This window comes from Gossypium arboreum, unplaced genomic scaffold (assembly GCF_025698485.1).
Source record: "Gossypium arboreum isolate Shixiya-1 unplaced genomic scaffold, ASM2569848v2 Contig00467, whole genome shotgun sequence".
NCBI classification, from domain to species: Eukaryota; Viridiplantae; Streptophyta; class Magnoliopsida; order Malvales; family Malvaceae; genus Gossypium; species Gossypium arboreum.
The window spans coordinates 5,349-18,880 of record NW_026440581.1 but is presented as its reverse complement, the minus strand read 5'-3'; the positions used below and the strand labels follow the sequence as shown (position 1 = coordinate 18,880).

At 33.8% G+C, this 13,532-nt stretch overlaps 1 protein-coding gene and 1 pseudogene across 2 annotated transcripts; both read left to right on the top strand.

The window, feature by feature from the left end:
* Window positions 1–642: 642 nt before the first annotated feature.
* On the top strand, window positions 643–1,980 carry LOC128289118 (protein ABA AND ROS SENSITIVE 1-like). 2 transcript variants are annotated; one of them, XR_008278868.1, is made up of 4 exons: window positions 643–753; window positions 860–906; window positions 1,024–1,370; window positions 1,608–1,980. XR_008278868.1 is itself a non-coding variant. In XM_053025002.1 (4 exons), the coding sequence occupies exons 1-3, from the start codon at window positions 739–741 to the stop codon at window positions 1,208–1,210; spliced, it is 249 nt and encodes an 82-aa protein (XP_052880962.1). In that variant the 5' UTR covers window positions 655–738; the 3' UTR covers window positions 1,211–1,222; window positions 1,608–1,980. The 2 variants fall into 2 exon arrangements, 1 of the variants encoding a protein (XP_052880962.1); XM_053025002.1 differs by having other exon boundaries at window positions 655–753; window positions 1,024–1,222.
* Window positions 1,981–2,348: 368 nt separating this feature from the next.
* On the top strand, window positions 2,349–13,216 carry LOC128289119 (uncharacterized; annotated as a pseudogene).
* Window positions 13,217–13,532: the final 316 nt, after the last annotated feature.

The following is a 13,532-nucleotide window of genomic DNA, read 5'->3' as shown; positions in this document are numbered from 1 at the left end:
TAGGAATTTTCGGTGTCACCCATGCAGTAGGGTTTCTAACAGAGAAAACAGAACAAGAAAAGAGAAGAAAGAGCAGGATCTACTGAATTCCTGATACTCTGATACCATGTACAAATTTAGGAAGAAGAATTATTCTTATTTCTTCTAATCTGACTACAGCCTTTTAAAGAATAGCAGGAAAAATAAAAAGGAAATAATCTCTAGAAATTAGCCTATCCCTAAAAATTAGTAATTTGATTATGGCTAATAGTACAAGGAAATTCCTAGAACTAAGGTAGAAAATCTGCTTAATTTAAGGAATTCCAACACTTTTAAACCTTAAAAATTCAACATTTAAATGATTCTTTGTTAAAAATATTCTCCATCCCTTCATTATGTGGGTGGCATGAGTTAATTATTTTTTTGTACCCAACTATTTATTTTGCATGATTAGCTTCTCTTAACATTTGAAAGTTAAAAGGAAATTAAGGGAAATGAAGAAAATATGAGGTCACTGCACACTGGAAAACATTTTGGTGTTTTCATATGATTCACCAATCAGTGACATAAAAATCTGGGATTTTTGAGCTGCACATTTCCTTAAGATTTAATTTGCAATAGATAATTGGCCCCAAATTTCTCCTACCTGTATATTTCTTTTTGAAACATAACCTTGACTAATTCTGTTTCCTGATCAGAGATGAGTACAAGGAATTTGAAAAGTTGATTCAAGAAGATCTGCAAGAGGTGGACAATCGTATGGAAGAAGAGGAGGTTAGGTCCTTTTATCTCCTTGTAGACCCACTACGGCTGTTTTGCCTGCCTTGTAATTCAGTTTGCAATATAGACTTATGAGTAATATATGTTTTTCAACGTGCAGATTGATGCAGCTGAAATGATTGAAGAGGCTGAATCTTTGGAGCAAAAGTAAGTTTTTGTGCTTGTCACTGTTTGTGGCACTCATCCACCTTTTTTAACTGTGAATAAAAAGGCAAGTTCTTATTATAGTCATCTAGTTTATTTATCATCTTTTTCCTCACTCAGGGTTTACAAGCAGAAAGTGGAAACATTGTGGAAGAGGAAACTGGAATTGGAGACCTCTAGATCAAATAAGCGTCAGAGGGGGAAGGAAACTGATAGACAGGAATCTAACAGTGAAGAGTCAACTAGTGACAGTGAGAGTGACAGTGATGAGAACTTTGCAGTTGATTGGAGAGCTCAACACCTATGAAATCTACTGCAAGTACGGAGTTTGTCCTCCTTGCAACTGTGCATTTTAATGAGAAGTCTCTTACTAAAAAGGAAAAGTAATAAAAAGGGAAAAAATTGGAACGCTGTTTCAAGTTCTAAAAATTTGGTTTTAGACATCTGAAAGAAATCTGCCACAAACTGTGAGTGCTTTTGTCTTCTTTGACATTAAGCAGATTATAATTTCCAAATATTGTATACTAATTTGTTTTCCATTCAAAAGTGTCTTCTAGTTTTTGCAACTCATAGTTCAAAGCATATAGAAATGAAGATGCAAAGTGCAGTGTGTCAGTAAAAGAAGTCGTATCATGTTAGTCCAAACACAAGTTTTGTCTACTATAAATTATAATGCGGATATTTTCTGCTGGACCCTATTGCAGATATTAAGAGTGAGATGAAGAGCCAAGATCCAAATACACACTATCCAGGTTTATATGATGCAAAACAATTGAACCTTGGTCTATTCAGCTGAATTATAACCTTTCACAGGAGTGATGCATACAAGATGGCTGATTAGGTTGTGAAAAGTTATTATCGACTTTGTTCACTTGTGATCTTGGTTTACAGGTTCATAGGTTGGAGAATTTGTATTGTGAAACACGGTTTTGTGAGGAGTATTGTAATTTTGTCGCAGGCTTTATTAATATAGATGTAATGTAATTCAGCTGATTCAAATTTGAACTGGTTTTGCGTCTTCCTTCTGATTCTGTTGGCAATAATAGATGGTCCCGTTTACCTCCTTTTTAAATAGAATGGAAGGTTATTTAGTGAAACTCCTTCACATGATAGGTGTAGTCATGGTAAATTATATCATGGTAAATTACATTAGTAGTCATTCAATTATGTTTTTATTCTTTTTAGTTGTTTAATTATGACAAATTACAAAATTCTCATCTAACTATAATAAAATTTAATAATAATTATGTTCTCGGGATAATAATTATGTTGTTTGTTTGATAAAAGTCAATTTTAATTTTAAAAATTAATTAGCCTGAATTTTTCATTTTAATGGTTTATTGAACCCATTTTAAATTATTTATTACATTTATATCAAATGTTTAATTTAAACATTAAAATTTAAAAAATATCTCCCTATTGAATCACAATAATAAAATGTTGACGGGTGATATTAGATTGAAGTTTCAAATTGAAAAAAAAATTTCGTTTTATGCTGCTGTTTAAAAACAATAAATTAATTTATTTTAAAACAGGGACCAAATCGAAAAGATGTAAATTAAATCCAAAATCCTACTTTCTCTTGGAACGAAGGAAATGAAGTTATTTTTAGCGAAAGAAGGAGGAAAAAAAAAAAGCGAAGCAAAAGAAACTAGAATGGATTTTGAGAAATCCTCGGTTTCCATAAAAGATGACACTGAAATGGCGGACGATGACACTGCTCAAAACCCTGAGAGCAGTCTGAAACTCAATAGCGACTCGGACTCAAGCGATTCAGAAGACGAAGCGGAGCAGACACAGCAGCTTCGAGCTTTAGAGTCTGACCTCTCTACCAATCCTTCCAACTACGACGCCCATGTCTTGGTATATTAATCATACTTTTCTTCCTCTCTTGTCAAAGGAAAACTACAAGATTCCCTATCCCTAATATTACTACTATTGCACTGCTTTCATTTGATTTCACAGTACGTAAAGCTTTTGAGGATAAGGGTGAAATAGAGAAGCTACGAGAAGCTAGGGAAAATATGAATGTATTGTTTCCATTGACTCCAGCAATGTGGGTGGAATGGGCCAAAGATGAAGCTTCTTCTTGAATGATTCCGATTCCGAGTCAGTCGAGAAACTTTACAGAGAGGCATCTCTGAGTATCTGTCTATCCCCTTTGGCGTGAGTACCTAAATTATGTGCTACAACATGATCCAAAAGTATGTGATAGTTCGGTTGACGGGATTTCAAAGGCTAGAAATCTTTTTGAGCGTGCTGTTTCTGCTGCTGCTTTACATGTTGCTCAAGGTTCTCAAATATGGGATGCATACACTCAGTTTGAGCAATCTATTTTACAAACCATTGACCAATCAGACATTCAGGTCCCAATATGATACTTATTTTCTTTACGCTTATAAACTTCTCTTCCGCTGAAGACCATGTTTTTGAGCTTGACTGCATATTATCCATCCATCATTCATTCAGGCAAAGGAGAAACAGGTCCAGCGCATTCAAAGTATATTCCATCGTCAGTTGTCTATTCCCTTTGCTAACATGAAGTCTACTCTCCTAGCCTACAAGGCATGGGAGGTGGAGCAAGGAAATTCTCTTGATGCAGAATCCGACAATGTGGATGGGATTTCCTCCCGTGTTGCTTCATCTTACCGGAAGGCAGAGGAGATGTACGATGCCCGTGCTCATCTTGAAGAACATATTACAAGACAGGGTATATCTGAGTCTGAAAGATATCAACATTTTATGGTATCGTTTAAAATCTCTATAGGGTGAAAATTCTTTCATTCCATAGTAACTTTAAAATCAGTTTGGTTTCTTCATGTATGTTTTAAAGCACTTCCTTCAATTTGGTTTCTTCATATTGCTCTGCCTGGTTAAATTGATTAAAGAAATCAAAATGTTGCAGGGCTACTTAGATTTTGAAAAATCTTTTGGGGATCCAGCACGAGTCCAAAGTCTGTATGAACGTGCCATAACTGATTTTCCTGGATCAAGTGATCTCTGGCTTGATTATACTCGCTATCTTGATAAAACCTTAAAGGTTCCTGGTTTTACTTACTATTATTCAATTAACTGTCAAAGTTCTTTCCTTTACTTCTTATACTTGAATTTGCGTTAGTAGCAATTATTTTCCCTTTTCCTTTGTTTTTAGGCAGGCAACGTTGTGAAGGATGTTTATTCAAGGGCGACAAGAAATTGCCCCTGGGTTGGAGAACTTTGGGTTCGGTATTTGCTATGTTTGGAGCATGGTCTTGCTTCTGAGAAAGAGATATCTGCTGTATGTTGTGGTTGTTTTCAGAGACAATGTCCTCCTTATTCTGTTTGGACTACATTCAGATGTTTGTTTGAAGTTTAATCTTTGCTCATCATTGGAGGAGAAATTTGTTTACTAGTTGATGAATAGTAGCTTTGATATTCTGTTTAATACATATAGCTTCTGGATATGATACCCAGGTTTTTTGCTTGGAGCATTAGGAGGTTTTTCTAGGAAATAGTTTAACAGGGAAAAATGAGCTTTTTTATTTTTCTGCTGGTCAAATATTGCCCTTAGGTTTTACTACTATATCAAAAGAAGAAAGTGAAAATGGTGAGAGAATTTATCCAGGACTGGCAAAACAATAGTTCAAATTCACGATTCCCCATGCTAACTTCTGCATGTGTTATTTTTCTATGTTCTCTTGATAATGTAATATGATCTTACTTCCACATGCAAATGAACTGAATGCCCTTGCTTTCTCATGGTGGCTCTGTTGACTTGCTGTTTGGCTTTTATAACGATTAGAAGTTTTATAAGTTATTGTAATTTCTGGAACTATTTTGAGGGGAAATCTTCTTTACATGTTTATATTAAGGAATATGTAAAATGCTTTGATCGTTTCATTGTTCTATTTAAGCCTATTTTATTGAATTTCATTTTAAAATTGTTTCAGGCCTTTGAGAAGTCCGCAATGCACATTTTCAACCCTTGAGGAGGTGTGGATTTTATTTCTCTAATTATGTTTTGAAGTAATATATTAGTACTCTTGCTTTGACTAGTTAATCTTTTTGTTTGTTGTAGTACCTTGATTTGTTCCTCACTCGAGTGGATGGCCTAAGTGGAGAATTTCATCAGCCAGAGGAGACGATGTTTTGAACTATTCATTGATTAGGAATCTTTTCAGGTTTGCATGTGTACTTCTTCTTCATGTTTAAAAGGACTCATGGTTAAAGTTAAGTGTGACTTAAGGTTATCAAGCACATGAATATTTTGGCTTTTTGATGTTCTTCGTTGCATGTAAAAACATTTTAGAATTCTTATCTTCATGCTATGATGGCTAGCAGTAAGTCCCTTTTGTATGCTTGAGTTTGACTTCGTGGGCTTTATTTCAGCAAGCAACAGATTACTTATCACCACACTTGAAGAACACTGATGGTTTATTGCGTTTGCATGCTTATTGGGCCTGCTTAGAGCTTAAATTGAATAACAATTTAACTGCTGCTCGTGGTGTTTGGGGGAGCTTGCTTAAAACCTGGTTTGACCATCGAAAACTTGCTTGAATTTTTCTTTAGTTGTTTAGTTATGTGATGTTTCACAGGATTCAAGAATGCATCTGCCTGTGCAGTGGTTCAATGTTGGAAGCATGGCAAGGTTATATAGCAATGGAAATTGCTTTAGGCCATATAAATGAAGCCAGGGCCATATACAAGAGATGGTACAGCAAAAGATTTAGTGGAACAGGTTCGGAGGTACATTTTCCATGTTTGTTGAAAATATAATTTGCATGGTTTGATAATGTTAATGTTTGTTACTCTTTTGGGTTTACTCCTGAATTTTGTTCAATTGCTCTTTAGATGTATTGTAAATTAGATGATACATTCCTTTCTAAAAAACAGAATCATTCAGGATATCTGCCATGCTTGGTTGCGCTTTGAGAGGGAATTTGGAACATTGGATGATCTTGACCATGCTGTGCAAAAGGTATGGCTTTTTATATTTTTCCTTTTATTTGCTGTTCATATAAAAGTTTTACTACACATCGTTAACACATTTCCTCGTAAAATTATGGAATTCTGCTTCCATGTAGACGAGTTTAAATAAAAATAAATAAATATAGATGACAAAGAAGAAAATCCATTCTGGAAATTGTCAAGAATTTTATTCAGCCAGTAATACTTATTTAACATTTCAAAGATGTATTTTATAACATGTGAAGTAGTTTTGTTTTATTTTTTTTCTAAAAAACAGAATACTTATGTGGAGTAAAATTGAAATCCTAACCTCACCTGGTTTCACCATCAACTGGCCTACCACTGATTTAGGTAGTTATTTTGTCTATTATCATTTCTAAGCTGTCAATTTTCTAAATCTGTTCTCCTGATGAATCAAGGAAGATAACATTTTATTGCATTCTCAACTCACTGGTTAGGTGGGAGATTTGCCACTAGGTGTCCCGTGAAAAAATGATAGGTCTGGTCTACTTTTGTTATTCTATGTTTAGTATTATGCTACAAATTTTGTTTGCATTATAAATGTAAAATATATGTTTCTATTTAGTCTTGGACAACAGTATTGATTTAGTTTCTTGAGTTTCAGGGGGAAGTTTGAAACACATTTTATCCCTGTTAAACAAAGATAAACTGTGCTTTTTAATATGCCTTTTGGCTTTGTTTAGCAAAAAGTTATTAAATTTGTTTGTGTTTTCTGTACTTACCTTTTCCTCTTTTCATGGGATGTCATAAGCCATTGTTGTTTCTTTGATATTTGTTTTATTTGTCAGTTGTTGTCATAAGTCGTTGTTGTCATAAGCCTTTACCAAAGTTGGAATTACTTTCTGTTTTTCGTTCAATTTTTCAGGTTATGCCTCGCCTTGAGGAGCTGCGATTGTTTAGGTTAGCGCAAGAATCTAAATCTTTAACTGAAGTGACAGATCAAAGGAGCAGCCCTTAAGCAAACTGCTCGTGAAAAGAGGAAATCTGGTTCAATCGCAATTGATGAACAGTCTCCAGCTAAGCGGCAGAAAAGTACTCAAAATCAGAAGAAATTGCATGAGAAAGAGAACACACGAGGGCTGAAGTTAGCTGAAGCAAATGACAGGAAGCTGGTGAAAGACACTTATTCTAGTAAAACCAGATTATATACTAATCAGTGCACTGCATTTGTATCAAATCTTAACATTAGGGTTAGTTGACACCCTTCATGCTGTCCATTGTTTTCCTGTTTTCAAAGAAATAGTCACACTTACTTTTCTTCATATTCTGTACTTTTGTACAAACTAAAAGACAAGCTTATCTATTTGGCTGGCAGGCAATAGATGAAGATCTAAAGCTATTCTTTAGTGATGTTGGTGGAGTCACTGCGATTCAATTCTGCATGACAAGTTCACTGGAAAATCAAGGGTCTCTCTCTCTCTCTCTCTCTCTCTGAATTTGTGTATGACATGCATGTGCCCTCTTAATTATTTTTGTGTCCGTGACTGCCATGTTAGAAATGAAACATGAAGCGGTCTTCAGCCTGCTTACTAGATGTCAGTTTGGTGCTCAGGCTGCACTTTCCATATCACAATCTTTATTAAGTAGCAGATTATGTATTTTACAGTCGAATGTCTTTTACGCACTGTTTTCAGAACTGGTCAGGGTGCTGGTCCGAAATAAGGGGTTGGCCTTGTTGGCTTTCAAACTGGTACAATTGGTTGCACAGGCAGTTGAACCAGGCTAAAAACCGTTGAACTTGTTTTCTATTTTTTTAATATATATTTTAAATTTTTATGATTTTCTAAATAATTTATTCGATTGATCTGGACAAACTAGTCGAAACGGTGGTCTGGACTGGTTCGACCACTGGTCTGGTTCTGAAAACCTTGCTTTTACGAGCAGTTTTGTTGTCTCTTTTGATAGATTGTCTTTGACAAGCCACGTTGTTGGTGAAATAATAAACAATTTTATGAAAAAGAAAAAAGAAAGATATATTTACTTGAAAATGTGAATACACTTGTTAAAAAGAGAAAATATAAAATAGAGAAGAAGTATGAATATAACTCAATCGCCATTTTGAAGTAGAGAAAAATAGGTGAAAATATAAGTTTGAAAAGAAGTGGATTTAATCCATATTTTCAGAGAAAGTGAAAGACTAATATATCTTTGCTAATTCATGTTTTGTATTAGATTTTTCTTCCTTCCAATTTTGCAGTTTAGTTGGCCTCACCCTTGATACAAACTTAGTTAGGTTTTAGTACTTAAGTAGATATAATTTCTATGAGGAATATCACGTTTAAGCAATCCCAAGCTATGCTGATATTATTCTTTGCTAAAGGATGTCTTCTCTTATTTTTGTGTTTATTTCTGCCATTCACAACTGATATTCCCCATAAGATTATCTCACATATTCAACATTATTAAGTCTAATGGTTTACCACAGAAAGATGATGAATATACCAGATTCTCCTTGAATATTTTTGGTACATATCTGAGATTTTATTTTGATAATCTATTGAATATAAAATTTGTCAATTATTTAACTTCTCAACATGTTTTAAGTCATTTAGAAGCCACTAGATGGAAAATTCTTAAAATTATTGTGAAGTAGTTAAAACTTTATTTATTCAGTCAATCTTATTTAAAGGGTTTTATAACCTTATAATTTTTCACTTTTAGGTATAGTTTCTCTCTTTTCAAACTTTTATTAATAAAAAAAAATCTATAAGATCATCTCTCTTTTGAAGGACAAAATTTTACTGAGCATTCAATCCACAATAGCATGTGTACCAAACAATATTATATTATAGATTAGTTCGTAAAATTTCAGAAACTAAGAATTTAGCACCTGCTGTTAAGATTTTGAATCAGTAGAAAATTTATACAACAATACCTAAGGTCTAGGACCCTATTTTCCTAATTTGCGTCAAAATCGACATACTGCGTGAATTTTAAGATTATTTTCATCAGCCAGGCTGAACATATACTTAAGATTCATATCTTTAATTGGAATTTGAAGGGATTGGCATATGTGGATTTTAAGGATGAAGAACACCTTGCTCCAGCTCTAGCAAAGAATAAGCAAATGCTGCTTGGCAAGAAGTTGTGCATTACACGCTCAAATCCAAAGCGAGGCAAGAGAGAATCTGGTGCTCTCACTACATCTGGTGAATGCCTATCTCCATGAACACTTACTCTTGATTATGCAATGATTCATATACCTTCTCAAACTATTGCAGCAGATGCCTAATTTACCAGAAGGCATCACAAACTTCCTTTATCTGCAATTTATCATGTGCATGTATATTAAATTTGAAATGAAATAGTTAATTCCTGAAGACTTTTTTTCCTTTCCAACAAATGGAAAAGAAAATGTCTAGAATGAATGATATGCTGAGAGGAAGCAGGAGCAGAGCTTGAGTGGATTTAATTATAAAGGACAATTGTAGCAACTTTTTCACATGTTTGAAATATAGGATTTTATTTTTCTTTTCCTTTTCCTTTTTGTAAGTGATAGCTGCTAGGTTGGAACAGACCTTGCTGTGAACTTGGTTGCAGACTTGCATTAATGAGTTCAGGATCAGGCCTGATGAAACCATAAGTACATGATTGTAAATGTATTAAATATGTGAAATATAACTAGATATTTAGTGTATGTGCTATTTGATTAGGCGCTGTGGAATTCTGTTTTACTTTTTCCCCATGAACATAAGATCACCACATTTCTTTATGTAATTTTGAAGATGATTGTAAATCTCTATGCTCTTCTCCTTGGATGGCTCTGATTCAAAAAGGTATAGTTAGGTGAAATACTAAATACACTCTTGAAAAGTTGTGTCATCTTTCACGAGGGCATAAGATTCTAGTTGGCTATAAGCCTAACAGTTATTAAAGTTCGTGTGAAATCTTTCTGTCAACATAAGGACTCGCAAAAATAATAGAATAAGGGTTTTCTAAGAAATTTCAGATAGCTTTAGGCCTATTTAGTATTATTGCCTTACTAGTGTTTCACCAGTTTGTAAGTCTTATGAAGCTTGAGTTATGTTCCTTAAGGTGTGCTTGGTTGGGTGGAATAGCAGAGGGATGGAAGGAGGGAGTGGAAAAGGGAAAGATAATAAATTTTGAGTGTGCTAGGTTGGTAAGAAAAGTGAGAGGAAAGAAAATAGGAGAGATGATAATTTTCCATCCTAATGCATAAAAAGAAATCCTTGTAAATTGGAATGATGAGAGGAGAGAAAATGAGAGAGGGTGTATATTTGTTCAAAATTATGCATTTTTCAAATGCTTTATTTTCTTTCTTTTCATTTTTCATCTCTACCAAGCAATGGATGGAAAGAAAGTTACTTTTCTTTCCATTTTTCCATCTTTCCTACCAAGCACACCTATGGAAAGAAAAAAGTATGTTTTCCATCCTTCTAATTTTCTACCCTTTCAATTTTTCATCCTTTCAATTTTCTTTCCACTCTACCAAGCAAAGCCTAGTCCGAGTTTCTTTTAATGATGTTTGCTTGAGATTGGTTGGAGCTCAAACTCCATAATAGATGGTACTCAATCTTGAATATCCTAAATTTCTTGTTGGTTAATTTTCTGCTAAGTGTTAGGTGGATGGAGTTCTAGGGGGCTTCTAGAACAATTGGACAAATTATATCTAGCATTAATCTTCAAGCTCTATGGCTTTCAACATCTTGACCTTCGTAGTTATAAGGCAATAAATTTTAGAGAAGATGAAAGAAAAGAACCTTAGCATTGTTATTTCTATTGGCTCTGCATCTTATTATAGTTTGCTTCTTTCTTTTTTATTTTTTTATTTTTTATTTTAATAGAAAATGGAATATTCATATGTATTGTGGCATAATGAGGAGGTTAGGCTTGACAACAAACTTCAACTCTGCATTCTTGAGGAAAACAAGAAATATTAAATAAAATATAAGAGAACAATAAGAAAAAAAAGCCAATATTCACATAAACTAAAAGTACCAAATATTTGCCCCACTCAGTACAATGAAGTAACAGAATAAACTCTTTGGTTGATCTCTCCATTAGCATTTTTGGTTTTGCATAAGTAGCACGGGATGAATATCTAAAAGTACCTTTCTATCATTATTATTTTTTAATTCCTTGTAGTTCCACAGTTTAAACATTTTCTAGGTATATCTAGTCACTCCTTTCTAAGTAGTTAAATTGAAGGATTTTTCAATTTCGGCAGTTAGGGATAGTTCTTCTATCCTTTTGATAAATTCAGGGGTTATTTTGTCCTCAGAATTAATTTGCATACATTTTAAACTCTACTCGGGCCGTAAATGAGATGCATGTACTTACAAGCTACTCGGTTTCAACTTGGAAAATTCTTGAATTTGGATTGTCAAGTCAAGCTTGAGTTATTGAGAGAGTCAAATTTGAGTATCTTAATGCTTGATCGTAATAACTTGCTAGCCTAATCAAGCTTTTTATTTTTAATGTATATTTTTATTTATATATTATTATTGAAAAATTTCCATGCCAACCCGAACTCGAACTTGAGTAAAAATAATTGAGTCTAAAATTGAGCATGGGAATCAAAGCTTTATCGTTTACTAGGTAATTGAACCTAAGTGAGTGAGCTTTTAAGAGTTTGATCTTTATCTTGAATTGAGCTTGCTTTAAAAGTGGAACTCAATCAAGCTTGAGTTGGGTAGTGCTCGAGCTTCACAGCTTGAGCTCAACTCAGCTAAATTATGCTCCTACCCTGCACTTCCAATTATTCCAGTGTGGAAAAGGTATGTCTGAATATTTTGTATGTATTGGAGCTGTGTTATTAAGTCCCATTGCTTTGCAATGTGTAGATTATGCAGATAGTTTCTTCATTTTTATCAAAGGTGATTTTCAGGTTTTGTTAATTACAGTTGCATTTATTTTCTCTCCCTTTGCTTTTATCATGACATATAATATGTGTATGCGTTTGTGCGATTTGCTTTATCCTTGTTACATCGTAGCTTCGCTTGGTTAGTCTCTTATGTGTCTAAACTGAAATTGCAGAACATGATAGCAATCAGAGTGGAATTGAAGGGAGTTCTGCATCTAAAGAATCTGTTGAAATCTCAAAGGGTTCAAGTGTAGCTCCCCAGGTACCACATTCTCGTAAGCATTTTGAGAGCATTCAACTGAAGGGGAAAAATACGTTTGCAGTGCCTAGAAATTTTAAACCACTTGGGTGGACTACTAGCAAGCCAGGAACCAAGAAAGAGGAAGATGAGAAACCAAAATCGAATGATGAATTCAGAAAAATGTTTATGAAAAGCTGAGGTACGTTCTCAAAATATTATCCTTAGTAGCAAAATCCAATTTTGGTGATAAATTAGTTGTGGTTTTGGGTAATGCATTTAGGGTGAACTGCTAAGTGCTAACCATTGCTTTATCAATTTCCTTTTTTTCTTTTTCACACTAATAGGTTGGCAACAGTTTTACTTTTACCATTACCGTTAGGTTTAATGACCCACGTTTTGCATGTAGGTAATTCTCCACTCTGGCTGTTTAATCTTTGATTTAGAGTTTTAATTTCCAAACCTTGTGGGATTACAGGTTTAGAAATGGTTATTTTCTATTTATTCTCTTTTAGTATGCAACCATAGATGCTCCAAAGTGGTAGGAAAATGAGATTCAACTTGAAAAGCCGTTGGTTCTGATTTGAGACCCTTCAATTTGATCTGAACTTATTTAAAAATTAAGATGTTTGAAGTGATTTAAATCTGAAATAATTTGAGATTCGGATTTAAGTTTAATTTGAGATTCGGGATTTAAGTTCAATTTGATAAAACTAGGTAAAATTAATATATATATATATATATATATATATAAAACTTAAGGTCTTTTGAGTCTGGTTTGTAAGGCTTGTAACGTGAAAGTACTATTGATGCAAACAAGCAATTTTTTGATGGTACGTGCTTCATATTGTCATGTATAAGCAAGGGTAACCAATTAAATTGAATTAAATCAAACTGATTTCATCAAATTGATTGGGATTAGTGAATTTAGTTTGATTATTATTTTAAATAGGTTTAGTTGATTGATTGTAATGTATGATGGAACTATAGGCTTGGGAAACAACAAAAAGATACGAGATATTCAGCAACAAGAAGGAAAAGGATTGGATAGAGGAATTTTTGAACATTTGGTGATCGCAAGTCTCCGAGATGGCTTGGTTGATCTTTGGTTTATGTTTCAGTTTTCATTTCCCTTTCATTTGTTTCGAGAGATATATTGATCAATTTCATTTCTTTCTTTTTTCTATTGACTCTTTCAATTATGATGTAGGGATTCATGAATCTATGTGTCTATATGGATCTTGTTCATGAAAATGTGCAAAAGTTTTATTTGCCGGAGAAAATTGCAATCACCCAATCCTCCCTTCTCAAAAGAGCATGAAATTATTTTTCTTGCAGAGACTAGGAGATTGAATCTAGCCGTAAGAAGAATGGTTGGCTGATAAATTATTCACTTCTTGTTCTTTTGACTCCCTTAGTCACTCCTAAAGCCTTGATGAGATGTATCTATTTATCCATCTTTTGATTTTGACTCAAAATGGGAGTAGGTTTGAACAAGGATATTAGAGTGTTTAGGTTTGGGCCAAGAGGGTCTTTTAAAGCCTTTTTATTTTATTTCACAAAATACTTGTCATGGTAAGAAAAAATGGGAGAATAAGC

What these genes read in the sequence shown, in the direction of transcription:
- LOC128289118 (XM_053025002.1), top strand. An exon ending in GCTGAATCTTTGGAGCAAAA is followed by an intron (nt 907 to 1,023) that starts GTAAGTTTTTGT and finishes TTCCTCACTCAG; the next exon opens with GGTTTACAAGCAGAAAGTGG.